At 42.8% G+C, this 24817-nt stretch overlaps 1 protein-coding gene across 1 annotated transcript; it reads right to left on the bottom strand.

Moving 5' to 3' along the window:
- Positions 1-2812: 2812 nt before the first annotated feature.
- Positions 2813-23207, bottom strand: ptp4a1 (protein tyrosine phosphatase 4A1). Its single transcript, XM_083636167.1, has 6 exons — positions 23088-23207; positions 20573-21270; positions 17674-17766; positions 14718-14848; positions 10491-10565; positions 2813-3938 (listed from the first exon to the last, which is right to left on the bottom strand). Exons 2-6 carry the CDS (start codon positions 20675-20677, stop codon positions 3821-3823), a joined length of 522 nt encoding a protein of 173 aa, XP_083492293.1. The 5' UTR covers positions 20678-21270; positions 23088-23207; the 3' UTR covers positions 2813-3820.
- Between the last annotated feature and the right edge of the window lie 1610 nt (positions 23208-24817).

Below are 24817 nucleotides of genomic sequence, written 5' to 3'. Positions count from 1 at the left end.
TACTTTGTCAAGTAACTCAAGTTACAAATTGAGTTACATTTTATAAAATCAAAGCAGATATTTAAAAACGATACAATCATTTCCTAATCAAACTGTGTGTTTTTATGCAAATAAGCACTGTAGATGACAATAACAATGGAACATAATAACATTTAGAATTCTGGATTGTTTACACTGACTTCAAGGCGGTTGAAATTATTTTTCAGGATGGTTCCCGGGGGGCGATGTCATTCTGCTGCTGCTGTTGTTTTGGTAAAAGTAATGCAAAAGTAGTGTAATAAGTAACGGGTTACTCTACACAGAAAGTAGTATTGTAAAGTAACGTATTACTTTCAAATGAAAGTAACGAGTAATATGTAGTATATTACATTTTGAAAGTAACTTGCCCAACACTGCAGGCTGCATGTCACTGACATGGGCTCTGAAATGAAAAGGGCCGCCGCCGGATTGACCTGATGTCAGTCAATCCAGCTGTGGTCCACTAGCCGTCTACTCTGCATCCTGTGTGAGACACTAGAGACAATGAAAAAGATGAGGGGGCCTCTCATTAGATATTAAAAGATTTTTGGTTGACATGAGTGACTGACTGTTATTATCAGTTAATTCAAAATGTTACCCTATCAATGTTACCCTGTTCACATAGTGTCTGTTTTGGTACGATCATGGTTAGGTGATTTTGCCAAACTTTCCCCTCATAGGATTCCCTAAGACTTTCTTTCTCATTTAGAACATCATAGCGGACAGAAAATCCATTGAGTTTGGTTTTAGTGAGGAGTTGACCCACATTATTACTGGACTACTTGAGCAGCAGCAGTATTCTCAGCCTTTCAGCAGGTTGACTTTTTAATTCTCTAGGCCAGGGGTTCACAAATTTTTCCGTCCAAGTACCACTACCTACCCAGGGAGCACTTCCACTGCGTATACCAACCCGCCCCAGCCAACATCAGGCTGTGAAAAAGAGGACGCCTTTGAAAAATGTTTTTTTTTCCTCGCCAAAATTTAGTCTAAATTTGGAGTGTTATTGAGCTACTTTCCTGACAAACTAGCATGGCAGGGCTGGTACAAATCGATTCCTTCGGTCTTCTAGTTTCATATGCTACCTGAAACTTTACTCTGGCTTTAAAACTGAGCCTGCTGCAGTCTCTGAAAGTAAATGTTCAAAATTGGGACATTTCTCAAATATCACGATATTTCTGAAAACCGGCCCAATCCGGTTAATCCTCAGGGTTAATGTGTATGTAAAAACTGTTTTTTGTAATAATAATAATAATAAATAAATAAAAATCAATCCTCTGGCGGTCCGCAGACCACAGTTTGGGAACCAATGCTCTAGGGCCTCGAGTCTAGGCTGTAGATGTAAGTACAACCACAAGGGGGCAGAATGGACCAGAAAACACAGCTCTTACCAGTAATACTCACATATGTATCCACAACAACCTAAACCTAACCCACTAAAATCATGTTTAACAGTTGAAATATCCTCATGGGAAGATTTTGAATAAAATTCTTTCATAACATTCTCACGTGTACTCCACTTTTGCTTATAGTTTCAAAACAAGCTCAAACTTTATGCAAAGGTTTTCCCTGATGTCTTACACAGAGGTGTGTTTGAGCATCGTTGAATCCTGCAAAGCAGATACAAACTAATGTGATTATTGACAAGGAATTCAGTGAACGTATCCCACTGAAAAAAGTAAGTTTGAAAGCTTATTTGAACTATTCTGCAGGGGGGAAACAATCATTACCTTAAAGTCGAGCTGAACCCAAAAATGACTTTTCTTTTCTTTTAGTTCAAATACCTGGGCATGCAGTGCACCTATTTAATAATGTATGCAAACAAAATCACAACAATCTAATTTCTTTAGTTTTTCACATCAAAAGTTCATTTTTCAAGATTTCATTGATAACAGTAATGTACAGTTTGCTGACGTCACCTAGTACTATCACATTTCTACCCCATTTCAACCAATCATATCACGACATGCAGCTGTCAATCAAATCTTCATTTCAGGATAATTTTCTCTTCCAAATGAAGTCGAAAATGGCGCCTAGTGCCTGTCATCTGGCAGAATTCCTATCCCATAAACTAACTACTAACTTGGCTAATTGTTAGAAACATGAACAAAAAACTAAAACTATAATCTCTAAGAATGCAAAGAAATGTAACTGGCTCGTTAAAACGCGCATTCCAGGGATATCGTATTTACAGCAGCGATAATGGCGCGCGCATCCGAGAGCTTGGTTGTCAGGGGTCGCACTTCGGAGATTCCAGGCCAACGTGCTGCACTCTCCGCTCGGCAACACGAAGGCAGCTGGCTGCCTGCGGGTCGCTGACATCCACTCCTCCCGTCAAAACGCTCTTCCCGAGGGGAGCGCCACAACACACTGAATCCCACTCGATTTGGAGGCGGAACACGTCAGGATTGGCCAAAGCCCAATCCAGTCCCCAGAATTGTCAAATAAAATCATCAACATGATACTATGACCCGCCTTTGAAACTGTCATCTTAGACAAACTATGTTTTCAGTCTGAAACGGACTCATTATGCACGTGACGAACAGATTCAGTTCGACTTTAACTTCAATAGGCAAAATCCTAGGTATCCAGAAATATCACTACCAGATGTATTTGATTACTCTAAAATATAAAGAACCCGGTTTGTGTTATTTGACCAACGAAGGACATTGACACACTATCCTTAAAACAAATACTCACAATTGTTTCAGTTTTGTTTTTCCGGAATATTTTTTAAAGAAAACGTGCCTGTAGCATTGAGAACAACCAGTTCCAGACGATTTGTTCTTTTTCAGTGTATCATTTTAATGTACTCTCACAAGTTGGTGAACAGGTACAATTTTGTCGCTCACGGTACTAAAACACACATCCATTGATAGTATAAATAGCCAACCTAATAATAATACACATTTTCAAATACATAAAATCATCAAGTATCCAAGTCTTAAGTTACGGACATCAAATAAAAAGGCATACAAAATATCGCAGACGTTGGAAGTCCAGTTTGAAGCAAAACAACGAAATTAAAAACAAAATAAAAAATAAACTGATAAAGAACTAAACACAAAATCACATTTTGGACATGGCAGTTAATTAGTAAACTAAAGGTTTGATAGAGAGAAAGAAAGAAAAAAGTTCCCAGACTTTCAATTGACAAATATTGCAACAATTAAGCATTTTAATATTAAAAAAAATGGTTACTGAAAGGGCATAAGTGTGTGTAAGACTTCCTGCACAAGACAAAGGCAACATTTTTTTTCCTCGTTTCCGAGTAGAAAACAAAACACCTTTTCCCAAATGCTAGACTGCCTTTGTTCCATTTCGATTGTAAGGCATTTATGGATGAACCATCTGATTTTGAAGGAAGGCATACCTCTTTCCTAAGTCAGTCTTGAAACGGAACAGCATAACTTATTTAACGGGGGGAGATAATTTCTTACGTTAACGGAAAAGTCGTTTTGTTAGCACGTTCTCCGGCGATGTAAACGCACTGGCCAAACCGAATCTTCGGGATGCGTTTGCCAAAAAGGAGACATCCGACATCTCGACGCTTTGCGATCAAACGCGACTCTTTCCAATTCTGCGGGCACATGAAAACACCGTGGATTCCGGTTCACACAACACTTACTCTTGTTTGTTTGACGCTTGAATTTGAAACTGGAGAGGGGTAGGGAACACTTGGAATTACCGAGCATGGATTCCCAAAAGAAATACTTCAACACAATGACTTAAGAAAACAAGCCTGCCAGGTAATAAGCTAAGACGATTACATTGAACTGTTCTGGTGTGTGGGTCGGGCTTGGCTCTACTGGATGCAGCAGTTATTGCGATGGCCGTTGGAATCTTTGAAGCGCAGGCGCATCTTTGGACGATATTTCTCCAGGTAGAACAGCTGCTTGCTGTTGAAGGCTCCTCGACGCTTCCTGGAGGAGGAGACATGAGAGGGAATCATTCAAGGTGGTTTCACATTAGGGACCCGGTCACTTGAGACCTCTTATGTGTTTTTTGCAAACGGTGATTGCGTATGTTGTGGGCGGAGCCGAACTGCTTGCAGAAAAAGTGACCGCTAGCGGGTTCAGCGCAGGCGCATCGTTCTGGGGCGTTGTCCCATTGGCCATTGAAACTTCTTTTTCAGGCCAAAATGGCGGCAGCGCTGTTGTCAAACACAATTCAACTCTTGCCTTCAATACTCTCTGCAAGTAGGAGAGAAGGGGCCCTACCGTCGCGAAAAGCGGTAATTTAGTGTTTTTGGGGGGGTGCATCAGCGCATGTCTGTTATAACTGCACTGGACATAGGCGTGCCACATGCCAAACGGGGCGTTTTGGTGCAAAAACGTGGGGATAGATGGCATTAGGCTATCGTCAGCAGCGCGCAATTACTTTGCGCTAAGAGCTTTTAAAAGCACCTCTTAGGCGCTAAATACCCCGCTGCGCTTGAGCGCACCATAATCTGTGAAGCGCAGCGCAGTGCAGAGTAAAATTCCTTTTGGATATGTCATTACGCACGGACTACTATAACTATAACTCACTGAGAAACTTTTATCACATCGCAAAGAGGGAAATCTTGGACATCTTGGAAGAGAAAACTTGGACATTAGCCTATTCATAACCCGGAGGGTCGTTGGCACCACAGACGATCTGTCAACAAGCTCTCTCCATCTCGCTCTGAGATGGCACGGCTCTAATTTGCGCCTGCGGCAGGTGCCGTGAACGTTTCCGCATCCCCGCCGAGAATTGCATCCCCACCATATTTCGGGGCTGTTTTAACTTAGAAAACAGGGAGGTCACGTCTACCTAGACAATTATATCACTTTTAAACGGTTACATTTCTAGGGGGTGCGGTGGTGCAGTGGTAAGCACTGTCGCCTCACAGCTCGAAGGTCCTGGGTTCAATTCCCACCTGGGACGCTGTGAACACTGAAGGAATGCGTGCCCGTCCGCATGTCCTCGAGTGCCCACCGCCCGGGTGGGGTCGTCAAAAGGGTCTTTCTGTGTGGAGTTTGCATGTTCTCCCCGTGCCTCCCGGGGGTTTCCTTCATATAGGAACCCCTTCACCAAAACATGCAATATCCTGGTTGCTGATGTGGTGCCTCCTCTGGTCGTTAGGGGCGCCTGTTCGGAGGGAGGGGAACTCGTTGGAATAGCGTGATCCTCCCACGTGCTATGTCCTACCGGTGACGCTTCCCCTGTCGGGTGAAAAGAAGCGGCTGGCTAACTGCCCATGTCTCGGAGGAAGCATGGAGCCAGTTTCGGCTCTCCCCAGATCGGCAGAGGGTGGAGCAGCAACCAGGATAAATAAATTAAAATTAGCACTAATGGGGGATAAAAATGGGATAAAAAAACCGGGGATGCTCCCGTGAGGTGGGGATGCGTTTAGTTGCTGCCGGGCGGGGGTGCAAAAATCGGCATAACACCTGGACACTTGCGCAAGGCGGACTGCTATCCTTAAGGCACGCAAACAGGTGTGCAAGCGCAAATAGGGGATATCGCCTGTACCAAGATAGGGCCCGAGCTGTAGAGATTCCCGGAATAAGGAAAAAGAATGTCTTGTGCGCGCGGCTCCGCCGTATACACACTGAGCTTTCCCACTGGCTATACTGTATGACCATGTATACACACTGAGCTTTCCCACTGGCTATACTGTATGACCATGTATACACACTGAGCTTTCCCACTGGCTATACTGTATGACCATGTATACACACTGAGCTTTCCCACTGGCTATACTGTATGACCATGTCCGCCACTGCCTCTTTGGACCATCCCCACAGTGAGTACGCTTCACTTTCTGCAACCAGTTCGGCCCCGCCCACGAAAATACCTAATCGTCGTTTGCAAACACAAAAGTGGTCTATAAGCTCACTCTTTCATGACCCGTACTCACTGTCAGGATTTTTTTTATTATTATTATTGTTCATATCGTTAGCCTCATAGCATAATTGTCAAAGTCATATTTTAAGAAAAACACGTAAGAACAAACAGAGCCCCAGCTCCAATATTTATTTATATATATATATATATATTAGGGCTGTGAATCTTCACTGGCCTCACGATTCGATTACGATTCAGAGGGGTACGATTCGATTCGATTACGATTATCGATGCATCTCGATGCATCTTAAATCGATGCATCACTTTTTTCCACAATACATGATTTATTTTTTCTCACTTTTTTTCTCGCTGTGTGGCTACTTTTAAAATAAAAGTGCATTCGGAATTGCATTGTATTATGATCCATAATTAAAATAAACAACTGCAAGTACTTCCATTATATTTTATTTGATTATAAAAAATAAAATAAAATAAATAATAATCGATTTTTGACATTTGTGAATCCATGCAGAATCGTGCACGTCCGCATCACGATGCATCTTATAATCGATTATTTTTGACACCCCTAATATATATATATATATATAAAATCGCACAATTTTGTATCTGTTCTAAATCTACCTTAAACTGAGGTACCTTAAACATGGGAGCTTTGTGCAAAGACGCACTGTTGTATTAATATGGGTAGTAGCTATTATCATTAGTATGGGTAAGTATTTGGCCATTGGTATATTGTTATTATTGCTACTAGTTACTGTGAATACACATCTCTCAGGATGCTCTGTGTGAAATTAACCTGCTATCCAGGAGTAGCTGTGTGCCAGCTCTCTCTCCCCCTCTCGCTTTCTCTCTCGGTCTGATCGACCTCCCGTCTTTCTCACTGTCTGTCTGTCTGTCTCGCTTTCTCTGCCTCTCTCTCTAGTCTCTCCCTCCCCCCCCCCCCCCCACTCTCCGTCTCTGTGTGTGTCTCTCTCTCTCTGCAACGGTCTGATCGCGCTGACGCGCTCTCTCTTTCTCTCCCTCACCCAAAATGCGGCACATCTTCTCAATGTTAAGCTGAACTTGCCGTTATAACAATTCTCTTCCTCCTTTTCTGCTCACGGAGGTTTCTTTCTGCTTGCTATCAACGTTACTGCTTCCTGATTTCCCAAACTACGGGTCGGACCAAGGCTCAAACATCACAGAAAGTGCATGCGTTAATCGTGCGTAAAAAAGAAATAGTGGCGTTAAAAGGAATTTGCGTTAACGCGTTATTATCGCGTTAACTTTGACAGCACTAATATATATATATATATATAGGGACATGCATATTAATGTGTGTGTCTCTCTCCACAGGTCATTTGGAGCCTTAGGGAGAGACACTAACTTATCCCTTGACACTCAGCCCTCTACGATTAGTGGTTGAGGGAGCGTTTAGGACCCTTCTTCTTCCCCTCCATCTTGTATGGTATATTAGTCTAATCCTCAAAATATGTTCTCACTGTTGTAACTCTTTAAAAAGTAACTTTGTCATGTTTGTGTCTAATGTCTTTGCTCTTATTTTTGAAAATCTTTAATAACTTTGAAATAAGATCAATTAACTGATATTTATGTAACTGTAACTTCACCATGTTTGTTGAAATAGTGTTGAAAACATGTAAAAAGAATTGTCGTGTTTATCTTTTGGCAAATTTGTCATCCTAACTATAATGCCAGCAGTGTCTGTCTGTCTGTCTCTCTGTCCTTCGCGCATCTCGAGAACTGTTGGTCGGATCGACTTCAAACTTTACTAATATTATACCAGTTACTTTGTCAAGTAACAGAAGTTACATTTTTGTTTATCAAAGCACATATTTAAATAAAGATACAATCATTTCCTATTCAAATTGTGTGTTTTTAGGCGAATAGCCACCACAGATGACAATAACAAAGGAAAAGTATAACATTCAGAATTTTAGACCGTTTCCACTGACTTCAAGACGGTTGAAATTATTTTTCGGGATGTTTTTTCCGTGGCGGCAACGTCATTCTGCTGCTGCTGTTGTTTTGGTGAAAGTAATGCAAAAGTAGTGTAATAAGTAATGAGTTACTCTACACATACAGTAATATTGTAAAGTACTTATTACTTCCAAATGAAAGTAGCTAGTAATATGTAGTATATTACAATTTGAAAGTAACACACCTGAGCGCTCATGGCATTAGATTGAGCGAACGTGAGTGATTGAAGTGATTGCCAAACGCGTTGTTCGCCAAATGAATCTCAGTCAGTGTGCGGTGCCATCACATCAAGGAAGCATGATGCTCCCAAAACGGCCCTTTGCTGTGACTTTAAGAATACAATTAAGATACAGTACAGATACAGATATACTGCATTACAATAGACCAGGGGCACTCAATTAAAATTCAAACAGGTCCAGTTATGCCTGGTTCAGACTACACGAATTCAGCCCGATTTTAGACCGATTTGGTCGTGCGCGACAGATTTTCAGCGTCGGGCCCGAATATGACCGTCGGGGACGACGATCGGCCGTCTTCACCTCTTGTAGTGTGACATAATCAAAGACCAGCGTCGGGACCAGTCGGGACGTCTAGGACGCCTCACGACGCCCTGACGAAAAGACTGGCATGTCAGTCTTTTGGACATGGTTTCGCCTAGTGTGACACCCCGGAAGACAGGTATCAGGTCCTGGGGAGACCGCTCCCCGCTCGATACAGATTTCACCCGCTCGCACTCACCGCTCCGCTCCGCTCAAAAGAATAAAATAGATAAAAAGGCCAGGGTGTTTTAATTTGCGTTTAAGCGCCTGGGCAATGGGCATTGGTCACTACAAATAACATGAGCTCAGCAGAGTCGGCTGCATGTTCGTTTCTCTTCCTTCTCGTCTCACAGCAGCTGGCAAGAAAATAGTGGGCGTGCACATGAAGTAAGTTGGAGGCTGGAGCGGACATCACAGTGCATCACAGCAGAGCCTGTCACTCATCCAAATAACGTTAATTCTGCAAGGGATATATATAGCACCTGGATTACATACATGTTTCACATAGGGTTGTGTTTGGATTTCAATGTTTTATTTTGCCCAATATTGAAATGTTTTACAATTGCATGTTGTGCTAACATAAACATTATTTCTATCTACCACTTTAGCCTATTTAGGCTGATTTGGTTGCTATTTCTTGTCAATGTAGTGGCCTCAATGCATGCTGGGAGATTTCGTTCACAGGTTCGCCTCCCCGACGACCTGTGAACTCGCTGACGACAGCAGACGACGTGATGACGGTGGCATACGATGCTCTGTCGGTGTTAAGCGAGAATACACTTGTAGTGTGGCCAGTCTCCCGACCAAGACATGTCACGAATTTATGGCAGTATGATGGCCTCGTCTGACATGGTGACATCGTGAACGACAAAAAATATCGTGTAGTCTGATCCTGGCATTAGAGAAGAATTTCCTCAAGCAAAGGTCCGGAACATTGTAACGTAGTTTGCGCTATGATTCAGTGCCATTGAACTCAATGATTGAAGTAGCCTAATGGTTCAATGTCTGTATGTAGTGAACCACTGACTGTTAAATCAAAATAAACAATGCTTATTTACAGTTTTCATATTTAACTGGATTAATTATACATAACTAGCCTACTACAATAAATAAATGTTCTTTTCTCATTTCAAGTAAAATAATGCATTTAAAAAGAACATACAACAGAGTGCTTTGGAAAAATGTGCATCTTAAAATGAAGTGCTTTAATTTAAGAGAAATAAGTTTCCATTTTTTCTTCACTCCATTTCACATTTAACACTCTCAGCCGACAAACAACCTTTTCTCTTGAGAGAAGTGAGCTCCCTATCTATCTATCTATCTATCTATCTATCTGTCTGTCTGTCTGTCTGTCTGTCTGTCGATCAATGCAATTGCAATGCAAACCTCGCATGCTGTGGCGTTGGGCAGTGAGTGTGCCCTGGTGTGTGTGTGTGTGTGTTTGCTCATGTGTGGCGCTTCCATAGACGGGTCAGGATCGCACCGCACTTCACACGAGACATACGGGGTTTGATCTGCCCGTAAGAACAATGAATGGACGTGTAAGAGTGGTTTCTTTTGAGCACACCATGTGAAATTACTATCTCTCGCCTCGCCTCCGTCCGTGTGTCACACTCTCGCAGCACCACTGAGAACGAAGCAACAGAGAGAAACCATTCGCTTATTTGAACGGCCGAGTAGCATCACGTGTGATGATTTACACAGCGCGTGCATTGGTCTGTGAGCTTCATGGCAGATAAACCAGCAGTACCGTAAAGACTATAAAAGCATGCGCCGGTTAAAATAGAAACGGTCCGTGAAAACGTAAGTTATCAATGATTTGTAGGTTATAGGGCTCGGTCCGGATAGGACGGCGTCTCGGTCCGGATGCGGACCGGAGTCCGGACTTTGAGGATCGCCGCAATAGACGATCTCCGTCAAACACAGATGTGAATATGTTTCCACATGCTCCCACATTTCAAAAGGGGGAAAAAAAAGAAGCAAAATCCTCCGTTGCTATGGAAACACGGCATGTTTGCTGTTGCTATGGAAACACGGCATGTTTGAGCAGAGCAGCCTTGGTCAGGCGGATCTCAGAGTTGCAGGTTTCAGCTGTTTGAGGTCTGCCGATGTGTGAAGAGAACTTACTGTCGAATGAACTGGACCGCATCTTCATACTTCATCCCACATTCTATCATGGCCAGGGCCACCAGGACAGGAGCTCTGCACACACACACACACACACACACACACACACACACACACACACACGCACACAGGTTAAGAGGAAGCTTGTATTCATAATGCACTTTTCCTTAACTCTTTCCTTGTAATTGACGAGATTTTCCGTCATTTACGAGACGACGCTTCCCCCGCCATTGACAGAATTTTCCGGCAATCCGTGTTTCCACTGTTATACGGTAGGGGGGGGGCGCTGTTGCGCATTTTGTGTAATAGTACAGCACTTCCGGGTCCAGAAACAAGTGAAGAAGCTCCGCCAGAAACTGGAAGGAGAGGAGAGAGGATTTCCCCCATATGTTGCATAGGGTAGGTCGACAATGTTAAACCACGCGATGGTGCCGACTGGTCCACAAGACCGCGGACTCCATGACAGCACAACAGCCTCTCAGATGCCGGCATTACACCCAAATCGGTGACCAGCTAAATGTGTAACCGCCAGGGGGCGCTGATGCACATGCCCTGCAGATTTCAGTGTAACAACGGACAGTAGCTAGCTGCCCTCAGAGACATTGCATTCGGTTCAGGATCCTTGAAAATGACTGCCTTTTCAAAGACGCAAAATTCTCACCTTTTTGTGCGATTTTTTTTTTTTTTTTTTTCATGAAAATGACCAACATTCAAGTGTTGATAAAAAAAGAACGAATGAAGCTAGCAGTAACACTGTTTACATTTTCTGCAAAATTCTGCTGTGCAATGTGCATATATATATAATAAAACGCCAGAGTTGTTTATCCAGCACCACTGTCTGTGTGGTTGAAGATGCCATGAAAGTGACGACAGAATTTTTGGTATAATTTGTCAAATAAATAACCTGTCAAAAAAATACCTATTTAGAAGAGTCAAGCGACCACAATCGCACGTCATGTGACAGCTTCTCCTGAGGGAATTCGAAATTTACTTAAGACTTTTCTGAAAAAAGTACTGAAATTCAATACTTTTCAAGGGTCTTGATTTTCCCTAAATTGAATTCCCAACTTTTAAGACTTTTCAAGACCTCGCGGATACCCTGGGTTAAAACAGACTGGTTCAACACAGACTGTGGTTAAAACAGACTGGTTCAACACAGACTGTGGTTAAAGCAGACTGGTTCAACACAGACTGTGGTTAAAGTAGACTGGTTCAACACAGACTGTGGTTAAAGCAGACTGGTTCAACACAGACTGTGGTTAAAACAGACCGGTTCAACACAGACGGTGGTTAAAGCAGACTGGTTCAACACAGACGGTGGTTAAAGTAGACTGGTTCAACACAGACTGTGGTTAAAGCAGACTGGTTCAACACAGACTGTGGTTAAAGCAGACTGGTTCAACACAGACTGTGGTTAAAGTAGACTGGTTCAACACAGACTGTGGTTAAAGCAGACTGGTTCAGCACAGACTGTGGTTAAAGTAGACTGGTTCAACACAGACGGTGGTTAAAGCAGACTGGTTCAACACAGACTGTGGTTAAAACAGACTGGTTCAACACATACTGTGGTTAAAGTAGACTGGTTCAACACAGACTGGTTCAACACAGACTGTGGTTAAAGCAGACTGGTTCAACACAGACTGTGGTTAAAACAGACTGGTTCAACACAGACTGTGGTTAAAGTAGACTGGTTCAACACAGACTGTGGTTAAAGTAGACTGGTTCAACACAGACGGTGGTTAAAGCAGACTGGTTCAACACAGACTGTGGTTAAAGTAGACTGGTTCAACACAGACGGTGGTTAAAGTAGACTGGTTCAACACAGACGGTGGTTAAAGTAGACTGGTTCAACACAGACTGTGGTTAAAGTAGACTGGTTCAGCACAGACTGTGGTTAAAGTAGACTGGTTCAACACAGACGGTGGTTAAAGTAGACTGGTTCAACACAGACGGTGGTTAAAGCAGACTGGTTCAACACAGACGGTGGTTAAAGCAGACTGGTTCAACACAGACGGTGGTTAAAGTAGACTGGTTCAACACAGACGGTGGTTAAAGTAGACTGGTTCAACACAGACTGTGGTTAAAGCAGACTGGTTCAACACAGACTGTGGTTAAAGTAGACTGGTTCAACACAGACTGTGGTTAAGGTAGACTGGTTCAACACAGACTGTGGTTAAAATAGACTGGTTCAACACAGACTGTGGTTAAAGTAGACTGGTTCAACACAGACGGTGGTTAAAGTAGACTGGTTCAACACAGACTGTGGTTAAGGTAGACTGGTTCAACACAGACGGTGGTTAAAGTACACTGGTTCAACACAGACGGTGGTTAAAGTAGACTGGTTCAACACAGACGGTGGTTAAAGTAGACTGGTTCAACACAGACTGTGGTTAAAGTAGACTGGTTCAACACAGACTGTGGTTAAAATAGACTGGTTCAACACAGACTGTGGTTAAAGTAGACTGGTTCAACACAGACTGTGGTTAAAGTAGACTGGTTCAACACAGACTGTGGTTAAAGTAGACTGGTTCAACACAGACGGTGGTTAAAGCAGACTGGTTCAACACAGACGGTGGTTAAAGTAGACTGGTTCAACACAGACGGTGGTTAAAGTAGACCGTTCATACTTCCTGGAATTTAACTTCACGGCCGTTTGAAAGTTAAAAAAGAAACAAACAAACAAAAGAGCTAAAGTAAAAGCAGCCCATTTCTGACTGAACGCAGCTGATGACCGTTGTGAAACTATGAAAGACGTAGGATAATAAAACATATCAGGGACATCATCTCCACTTATTTTTAAAGCAATTATAATCAAATCAAATAAAACCAAAATAAAACCGACACTAAAGCCGCTCCCATTCCCGTCTTTTGGTGAAACTACAACATCATCTTCCATATCTTCCAATTCTGCCTTGACTAAATATCAGTTAATGTAAATAATGTGTCAATAAATAAACGTTATATCCCGGTTGCTGATGTGGTGCCTCCTCCGGTCGTTAGGGGCGCCTGTTCGGAGGGAGGGGAACTCGTTGGAATAGCGTGATCCTCCCACGTGCTACTGTATGTGCTACCGGTGAAGCTTCCCCTGTCAGGTGAAAAGAAGCGGCTGGCTAACTGCCCATGTCTCGGAGGAAGCATGGAGCCAGTTTCGGCTCTCCCCAGATCGGCAGAGGGTGGAGCAGCAACCAGGATAAATAAAATTAGCACTAACGGGGGATAAAAATGGGATAGAAAATCAGGGGGAAAAAACAAAAACAAAATAAAATAAAAAACAAATGTATACCAAATAAATATATAATATAAATAGAACGGTTTCTAATGCGTGTATTTAAGATCTCTTCTTCCTTTAAAGGAGAATTTCGTTTTTTTTTTTACCTGGAGCCCTCTCCTCACATTAATTATTATCCGACGACTCACCCAGTGTTCTCCGCAGCGATTTGGACCGTCGTAGGCGTTGTTGTGATCGAAATAGTACTCCAAGCCAGTCCTTGAATGCGCTCCGTCGGGGCCACATGGCAGCGTGCTCTTCCTCCATGTAAATAGACAGTTTTCTTCCCGTGTTCTACCCATATCATCATTATATGACCCCTAAAGAAACATCAGACTGCTATTCACCCCCGGGCTATTTCCACTACTCTTTACAGGGATCTCATTTCCTCATTCGGGGTGAGTTTCACCAACTCTCGTCAAGTCAGTACACAGCCCAGCCGGCAGGAAAGTCTCGCGGGACTTGGCGAGAGTTGGTGAAACTCACCCCGAATGAGGAAATGAGATCCCTGTAAAGAGTAGTGGAAATAGCCCGGGGGTGAATAGCAGTCTGATGTTTCTTTAGGGGTCATATAATGATGATATGGGTAGAACACGGGAAGAAAACTGTCTATTTACATGGAGGAAGAGCACGCTGCCATGTGGCCCCGACGGAGCGCATTCAAGGACTGGCTTGGAGTGCTATTTAGATCACAACAACGCCTACGACGGTCCAAATCGCTGCGGAGAACACTGGGTGAGTCGTCAGATAATAATTAATGTGAGGACGGAGAGGGCTCCAGGTTAAAAAAACCCCCCCGAAATTCTCCTTTAAGACCTGCAGATCCTTGGTTTATGGATCTGCAGATAATGTACAAATATAGCGAGCCGTCTTTTCATACCCCCACAAATACGAAACGCATCGACAACACCCTGCTTTTATTATATGATCTCTAAAAAGAGCTTTGTGTTGTGTCTCACCTGCCCAGCCCCGCCACACAGTGGACAGCGACGCAGCAGCCTGGCTCCTCTCTAAACTTCACCTTCAGGAGGTTCAGCCAATCATCAACTATCTGGTTGGAGGGAGGAGCTCCATCGTCGAATGGCCAATCCTGGAGGAGGAGGGGGGGGGGGGGGGGGAAATGACATCATCGGCCCCGATCCTTGGAAACCAAAACAAAGGAAGTGCGACGCCTACCAGCCCTCTGCTGGAGAGGAGGGGCGGGTTTTAGCCTGTTGTGTGTATTATCCTTATTTCATTTGACTTTTTCTTGATTCTTTTTTCCGTTTAGTTGCTTTTAATTACACACTTATTCTGGACTAAATCATATCTAGCAATAACGCTATTCTCAGATTGAGGTCAGAGCGACAAAATGTCATCAAATGGGCGTCCGTGGCCCTGATGTGGACTAAAGTAAGGGTCCAGATATGAAAAAGTTGAAGAATCACTGGATTAGACTAAGGTCTCTTTCACATATAAGCTGGTGAACTCGGTGCGATTCTGGGGGGTGAAGTTGCAACATTGTTGTGATTTTCATTTGGTCTGGTTCTCTTTCACACAGCAATTTGTCACAAGCACCAAACTTTCTGAACAATGTCAGGTGGTCCAAACAGTCACTCTCTATTGGACAGAATAGAGAAGGGAAATCTCTCCTCTCTCCAGCAGGCTTCTTGCCTGGCTGAGGGCTGACTGAACAACACAAGTGAATCCGCAAAACACAAACCATGGAGCAACACCACCTGCGATATTGGGATTTCTGCTTTTACAATTGGTGTTACTATCAAATAATTATTTAACAAGAATGTGCCCAATACGAGCAGCAGATGACACAGCAAGCGTTTGAACATTTCATTCTGCAGATCAGAGTAGCCTACGTACCGAAGGAGATAGGCAAGCCGGGGCCAGCTGTTGAGAAATGTGATGTTGTTATGACGACGTACTGTCACGACGCGGCGCGCAGGTACTGTACACGTGTGCGCACCCACCGCAGTGTTTGTTTTGCTCCCTTCTACCGTCTTCTACTCATGATGCACTGCGTGAGTGCATCAGATGCACTGGCGCTCTTGTGTTTAGTCCGTTTGGCTTTCACACAACAAAACGAACCGCGCCCGGGTTCACTTGGAAGCGAACCGAGACGCACGTTTTCAAGCGCGCCAGAGTTCGTTCGTTTGTTCCGCCACAGAGTTCGTTTGCGCTTTCACACCATCCCAAACGAAGCGCACTATCCGAGGAAACGAAGCCTGTCGCGGTTTAAAGCGGACTAAACCCGCTTCTACGTGAAAGCGAGCTAAGAAGTAGCGCCAAGGTACGTGCACTGGTATCAGCTGGACAGATTCATCACCAAATGCTTTAACGTTGGTCTTGTGAAAAGCTTGCTCGTCATTTTAAATCATGAAAGTCACCCAGTGGTGTGAAACAAAATGGCTACGTTGGCGACGATAGAAAGGTACAAAATCCAAGATGGCTTTTCAGCATCAACAACTTTTGATTCGTTGATCAAACTTTCGGGAAAGCAAGAGATCAGGCAAAACACCAGAGCCCGACCGATACTGGATCCTTGGGGCCGATACCGATATTAGGGAGTAAAAAAAAATCCGATGTCGATATATCGGCCGATATTCTTATATTTACACATTATATATATATTTTTTTTTGCAATGATCCCTCAAATATCAAACACTTGACATAATGACTTCACGTGACTTGAGATATGTAATGTAGGCACGATATTTTACCGTTTAGCAATAAACGTTATTGTCCAAAATGATATCAGTGCACTGAAACTAAACTTCACGGGGAATTTAATCATTATAAATAACTAGAAATACAAATAGAACAAATATATATAACTTCCGTTAAGAAAAAGGATCAGATATACACAACATGCTGGCATAACTTAATATATATATATATATATACTGTATACACACAGATATATATATATATATATATAGATATATATATATATATATCTATATATATATATATACACACACACACACAGATATATATATACACACAGATATATATATATATATATATATATATATATATATCTGTGTATATATATATATATATATATATATATATACACACAGATATATATATATATATATATATATATATATATATATATTAGAGATGGGATCGTTAACGCCATTAACGGCTGCGTTAACGCGAGACTCTTAACGCGCGATAAAAAAATTATCACCGTTAATCTATTTTTTTTTTTTTACCTTTATTTATACAGGGGGAGTCTCACTGAGAGCAATGCTCTCTTTTTCAGGAGCGCCCTGTTCACATTCACACACATTCATACCTGGAAGCTGTCCAGTACAACCACAGTCTGATCTGCTGGCCACTGAGCAGCTCCACTGTATTATTATTATTATATATATATTATTATTCTCAAAGTTGTCTGGTAGCAGGGTCCACTTATATTGAGCAGGCCATGAGGATTATCACTTTAGAATGGAACAGGTATGTAAGCGCGGACATTTATGTCTGCCTCCCCCATCCTGGCTGCTGTGGGGGGGCGTGAACAACCGAATAAACAGAAACCTGTTCACAAGGACTTACTTCTAGTCATTATTTATGTTGCACACACATATTTTGAATGGCTTCGACAGACTTCAAATGACCCATTTTAATCTAGATTAATCTAGATTAATGACCAGGATTAATCTAGATTAATCTAGATTAAAAAAATTAATCTATTCCCATCTCTAATATATATATATATATATATAGGTGATCAGCCAATATCGGCCGACCGATATATCGGTCTGGCTCTACAAAACACCAACACTTAGTCTACACATGCAATATGACTGCCTCAGCAGCAGCAGCACTGTGTACGCGCACACTTCTTCAAACACAGACATGACACAGAGGCACATTGTGTCATCAGATCGGGGTCGTCTTCCACCAGCTTACCAGCACCCGGATCCCCTCTTTCCCCACCAGACTGGCGTCGTAGGTGGCCTCGCACACTCTCACCACCGTGCTTACTCCATACTTCTTCAGCTCCTGCACACACCGTTAGAAAAGATCAACTTGACTGTTCCCTCAAAGAAGGAACCAGGGACGGCTACTTCAGAAACAACCTAAATACATACAACTCCATGAAGCAACGCGTTTCCATAGCAATACTAGGGCTGCACGATTAAATCGTATTTTCATCGTCATCGCGATATGAAAACGCGCGATGAACACATCGCAAAAGTCACGTGTTATCGCCTTTTTTTTTTTTTTTTTTACAGTGCACCTGAAGGCAACATGCAAGATACCCCGCTGAATAAGTGTCCAAATGTTCATGTCATTCTGGCCAATACTCCACTTCTGTTATAACATTTCAGTCTGGAATATGGAATATCTTTGAATAATCGTTATGACTAAAAGGCTAAAAGTAATCTCATGTGTAAGAAATGACTGTTCTACATTGAAGTAAAAATGTAAATAATTAACTTGTTGGTTTGGGATTTTTTTTTTAGCTTCAAGAGTGCATTTTCGTTCGTATGACCCTCAACACAGGCTTTGAGAATCCCGTGCCACTTACTGACACGTATGCTTAAATTAACACACTCATATTGCAAAATGAATTTAGGCCCTCACTGTAATACTTCAGAAGTTGAATTTGAAGTTCAGCATGAATACATTTGACATTTTTTGTCTTAGATTTGCCTTTGTGCGTTATTGCAATATAAAACTACATCATTGAGAATCGATTCTAGATTCTGGAATCGAGAATCGTTGGAATCGAGAATCGATTCTGGAATCGGATCGTGACCCCAGGAATCGGAATCGGATCGGATCGTGGCTTAGCCGGATCGGAGCACCCCCTACCCATTAATATTTTTGTTTATCCACCTTATTTTTGGCGGCCATTTTTGCCTGATCTAGTTGATGGGTGCTTCTTGCGGTGTGATCCTCCCAGCCTTGTTGCTGACAGCTTGACACCCGTCTGGGCGAACGGAGCAAATCACTAATCAGGTCCAGCTTGGCAAAAATCTCGTCGATAAATATCCCTTTAAGAGCGCAGTGCATTGATTCATGGGTAATCGTGGCTAATATTAGCCGCTAGTTAGTTATGTTACATGGCAGTAAAACGCCACTGAATGACCAAATTGATATAACTTTTAACCATTTCGGGCACAACCGTTTCCATACGGACCCATCAGCATTGGTTAGTTGTTTATAACGTGGTTGGCTATATTTCTAACGTTCTATCTATCTCCGCACACTGAGAATACTGGGAGGCGGGCCATAGCATCTCTGTCGATGATTTGATTCGACAGTTCTGGGCACTGGCGTTGGCGTTGGCCAATCCTGGCGTGTTCCACCCCCAAATCGATTGTCTTCTGGTGCAAAGCGAGTGGCTTCTAGGACGAACAGGCTCTCTGAGCCTCGCGCCACTAACGTTATTTTAGAGCAGCGCAGTAAATACAATATTCCTTGAACGCGAGTTTAACTTAACAGTTACATGTCCTCTGCATTCTACATAAAATTAAGATATTACGGGTTGTTTTATTTGGTATGTTACATACTTATTGGCCAAGTTATGTTCAATTCAGCCAGGGTACAAGGGACTGAGTGTAGGTGGCCATCTTTTCAAATAAAGTAGAATACATTAGGAAATGGCAAGCTGCAACAATGAGTCACGTTAAACCGGACCTTGTACGCACAATTATTTTTTACAGTGGGGCATTCAAAAATAAGGTGGATAGCATTTTTTTATTCATCGCAGGTCATATCGTCATCGCAATATTGAACAGTGTTATCGCACATCGCAGCTTTTCCTCATATCGTGCAGCCCTAATCAATACACATATCTTCTTCTCATCCCGTGCTAAATATACCATCAATGAACTGTATGGTAATGCAAGTGTGATGAACAAAACAACACTATATAACGCAACAACTGAGACATCTAAGAGTTTATATATGCCTGGTATCATCAATGTAGGGCTGGGCAAATATGGTCAAAATCATTATAATAATCATAAGGTTTTTTCTCGATATCAATATATATGACGATATGGTTTCAAGCAAAGCCATGTTAAATAATCAAATTCATGTTCATCTCATTGAGCTGAATGGTAATGTTAGGTGTGATGTCAAACAAAACTGAAATTCTCAAATAGCATTCCTACGTACCCCACTTTTAAGTACAATTTGCTTGTCATCATCAATTCAGACAGCAGAAATGTGTCGCGATATTGAAATATGTTCATATCATCACAATATGATTCCACTGAAAACTGAAAACATGGAATTATCGTCCAGCCCTACATTCAGGTATACAATGGAATTGGTTAGCACGATATTATACCTTTTCATCACATGACCCTGTATGTCATATTTAAAGACGATATATGATCATTAGGGCTGGGTATTGGCAAGGACCTCACGATACGATACGTATCGCGATACATGGGTCACGATACGATTGTATCACGATACACTACATATTGCGATATATTGCAACACTCTACTCAAAATAAAAAAATAGAGCTGAAAATACAACTCGCCACCCAGGTAGTGTAATAATATGTACATCACTTTATATTGATAACAAATTGAGTCAAAACTCCTTGTGTTGAGTGTCTTACTGAACGCACTGAAATAAAAAGTATTCTTATTGTGTCGCTGAACAGACGGCTGTGCAAAAAAGATCAATATGGCGATATATCAGGATATTTTTCTGAAATATCGATACAGTATTACGGGAAAGAATATCGTGATATATTGCCGTGTCGATTTGATTGCACAGCCGTAATGATAATATTGAATTAGACATGCATCCGACTGTGGAACCAATCACAATGAGGCTCACCTCGATGAACTTATTGAGGGTGGCGTTGGTGGGATTGTGGGTAATGAGGAACCTCATGTTTTTGTAGGTGATCTCCACGGGCGCCGGTCTGTTCATACGAGCCATCGTGACGAACGGGGGTGGGGGTGGGGGGGGGGCGAGGGGCGGTGTGGGCGAGGGTGGGGGGGAGGTGTCTTCCACAGAGTAAAAACACTAATGTAAACACTTAGTGGAGCGCCGGGGAGGGAACGCCAAACCAAAAAAAAAAGTCAAACGAGCTTCCAGAAACCAAATCCTCCGGTCTTCTTACGAGGTCGGCAACGGGGAAAGTCGGAGAAGTTGGCGGCCGAAAAAGGGCGAACCAAAACCAAAACCAAAACCAACTCAAACCCCTCTCCTTCGGGATAAACCAAAACAAAAAAAGGGGGAGGGGGGGGGGGGGGAGAAACAAGGTTGGGTCCACCTCGATTGGGGCCAGGCGGAAGCCGACGAGGGCAGTGTGCAGCGGGTGGAGTTACCCCATCCAGGCCGAGTTGTGGCTGGTTGTGGGGGGGGGCGTCCTGCGGCCAGGTCCCTCCTGCGGCTCAAGTGCGTGGGGGGGGGGGGGGGCGTCAGGCTGTTCACTCGTCTGCATAGGCGGCAGCGTGCTGAGCCTGGCAGTAGTCCCCACTGCCCTTCAGAAACTCCATAAATGTGTGACCCAGAACACCACGGAACTGCTGCGGGAGACAGAGGAGACAAGACAGACAGGAAGACGCGGTCAAAAACGCCGTGTAACCAGCGTACTTTGATGCCAAAATGTGTGTTGACATGTTTTGTAGCACCGGCATTTCTTTAAGATTTCGGACTATAAAGTTGTGTCGGATGACGTATTGCGCAACGGCCTTGACCTGGAGTGAAGCTGGTCATGTGACAGGTAGAGCAAGGCAGCACCAACTACACAGCCAGGGTTGGGGGTTTGATTCCCAATGTGAAATGAAACGATCTTTGCGTCGGTTTCCAGCCTTTTAGCACGGGTCTTGGCACAAGATTCCTGCCAAAAGGCTAAATGACACGATACAAATACATATTTGAGAAGCTACGAATTTGAATTTCACGTCACTGGTGTCTCTGGTTCGTCAGCTCAACAGGTAGAGCAAGGCATTGCCACTGGCAGGGGGGGTTAGGGGTTTGATTCCCCACTGCTGCCACCCATAATAAAGATGTATGCAGTCATGATACAGTCAGGGCGTTTGGATGCAAAATATCCTACAAAATATCAAAACATCAAATCATTTTTCTCAGGGGGAAACATCCAGTCAGTGTCCATAGAAGGTCAGTTTCCACACACTGTAAGGCCTACACTGCTGGATTCCCCGGCATGTTCAGCCTAATATTCTGCCCTTTACACCCATAAGACGGGTGTTGTTAACACCTTCAGGCAATCCCATACTGGGCCATTTTCTTTTCTCCGCTTATCCTCCAAACACTGCCTTGAGCTATTCAAGTGTGCTTTGTTCACCCGATATTTTCCGGTTGAAAAACAACGTTACGTTCTCAAATAAAACAAAAGATACCGTGAAATAAAAATAAAAAATAAAAATAAAAATGTGCGTAATAAAAAAAAAAAAAGGAGACGTCAAATGACCTACAAAGAGATCAAACAATAAAAGACCGTAAGACACAGAGACGTGTAAAAATGTGTGTGTTTTAAAGAGATACAGTTCATGACATGAAGGCGTTTGGAAAGTGTCCTTTGTGTGAGGAAGCCCGGGGGCGCCATCATATATATATATATATATATATATATATATATATATATATATATATATATAGACTAGAGAGGCCTATAGAAAGTGTCAGGGCCATGATGAGCCTGGCAAACTAACACTTTGCTGATGGGCGACAAATAGAACGCCTCGTCAAAGCAGACGGCGGACAGTCTCTGTCAGCAGGCACACAGAACCCGTCTCTTATGAACTGGACACATTTCAAAACAAAAATGCCTCGATTTGATCCCGCAGACATGTCGAATAGGAATAGGAATACGCTGCGCATGATCCGACAGAGAGCCGACATCACCATGCACAAAGGCCGTTACTTTTGTTACACTTCCGTTACACACTGGCTCACATTTAACGTGCGATCGCTCCAAAACAACTGCAATCAAGCATTGTGCAAAATACATGTGAACTGGAAGGTCCAACAAGACGTCTCAGGAATCACAAGAGGAGAAAGGCCGAGATTTCACACACACACACACACACACACACACACACACACACACACACACACACACACACACACACACACACACACACACACACACACACACACACACACACACACACACACACACACACACACACACAGAGAGAGAGACACACAAACACACACACACACACACACAGACAGACAGACAGACAGACACACAACACACACACACAGAGACGTGGAGGCCCCGGGGTGTGAGCAGCACATTCACGTTCCAACACACAGCACAGAGGAAAGCAAACGGACAGAAAATAAGAGCGAAAACACACTGTGCGTGACTTACTGGGATATGCTTACTCATTGAAGATTGTAGCTTAATCATACAGCCCGCTTTCTAGAAAGAAGTCAAATGTGAACTGCTTCTCCAGACGGTCTGGGCTGCTTCTCCCGAGCGGAGCCGAACGTCTGTCTGTCTGCTGCCTGGGAGGGAGGACGCCTAGTGTCAAGATAGACCGAATGAAACATGCCGCTTCCGGTCAGTACTTTCAAAATAAAAATCATCATCTCTCTCTCTCTCTCTCTCTCTCTCTCTCTCTCTCTCTCTCTCTCTCTCTCTCTCTCTCTCTCTCTCTCTCTCTCTCTCTCTCTCTCTCTCTCTCTCTCCCCCCCCCCCTCTCTCTCTCTCTCTCATTGTCATTGTCTCTGAGAGAGAGTCAAGTCATCTTTATTTATATAGCACATGCAAAAATGCAACACAATACAGGATATGTGATAGAGATGAAAAGGAGAGAAGAGAGAGAGAAGAAGATAAAAGGAATAAGAACAATAAAACATTTAAAAACAATAAAAGCCGGGACTTGACATGAGAGACAGAGAGAGAACATTTTTGTTTTGTTTCACACTTGCTTTGGCAATGACAACCTATCCAATAATATAAAGCCTTTTTTAATTGAATTGAAATTGAGAGAGAGAGAGAGAGAGAGGGAGAGGGAGAGAGGGAGATTCCACTCCTATGGCGGTATTGTAATAGAAAACAGTAAATATGTGGACATAAATGTTGGTTTCCAATTGTAGTCGACAAAAGAGGTTACTGAATAATAAACCTTTTAAAACGTCCCATTAGGCTATATGGAATTTGTAACTGTTTAAAACATGTCTTATGTGTCTTTAAAACAAGGTTATGAATTCTGTTGCAAAAAAAACAAAAAACATGAATTGTGCGCTGTTTTGAGGGGGGCGGGACCAAAAAGATGATCTGTTAGTAGGATAGTCAGATCCATCTTTGGTGCAGTTGATACTCATCTGATAGTTTTCTGCCCTGCCCCCCCATTCTACACAGCTATGCTACAGACTCTAAATTTACGCTTTTACTATTAAAAAAATATAAGGACTTCCTGTATTTCCATTACTGTATAATTCCTCTAGCTTGACGCAGCTGCTGAAACCCCACCCTGAAAATGTGAACTGGTGAAGCAGCTCACATCAGCCAGCCTCCATGCTGCACAAGTCATGCTGAGGCCGGCTGAACCTTTACATGTAGGCTATGGGAAGAAGAAGATACGAGAATACACCAGAATACACTATTAGTAGCAGTATCATCATTATTAAATAGCCATAAAAGCATCGCATTGTTCAGTGTCTGATATGGATCTGTTTTGATGTTACATCTATCTATATAATCTATCTACCGGTATTTTATATATATCATCATCATCATCATCATCAGTATATAAATTGGAGCTGGGGCTCTGTCTGTTTGTTTCTTTGTTTCTTTGTCCAACTGTGATTGTCCCACTGTGATGTCATAAATCCCACTGTGACATCATCCGTGATGTCATAAATCCCACTGTGACATCATCCGTGATGTCATAAATCCCACTGTGACATCATCAGTGATGTCATAAATACCAGCGATGTCATAAATCCCCTGTAAATCCCACTGTGACATCATCAGTGATGTCATAAATACCAGTGATGTCATAAATCCCCTGTAAATCCCACTGTGACATCATCAGTGATGTCATAAATCCCACTGGTGACTGATGTCATAAGTGATGTGGCAGGGCCAGCTTG

This window comes from Poromitra crassiceps (assembly GCF_964638095.1).
Source record: "Poromitra crassiceps genome assembly, chromosome: 4".
NCBI lineage: Eukaryota > Metazoa > Chordata > Actinopteri > Beryciformes > Melamphaidae > Poromitra > Poromitra crassiceps.
This window is presented reverse-complemented; position numbering and strand designations above follow the sequence as displayed.

Excerpts from the sequence above, each read along its gene's own strand:
- ptp4a1 (XM_083636167.1), bottom strand. The coding sequence starts at position 20,677 with ATGGCTCGTATGAACAGACCGGCGCCCGTGGAGATCACCTACAAAAAC. Across the intron at positions 17,767-20,572 it reads CCCTCAATAAGTTCATCGAG|GAGCTGAAGAAGTATGGAGT; the intron begins GTGAGCCTCATT and ends CGGTGTGTGCAG. Across the intron at positions 10,566-14,717 it reads TGTGTGGCGGGGCTGGGCAG|AGCTCCTGTCCTGGTGGCCC; the intron begins GTGAGACACAAC and ends GTGTGTGTGCAG.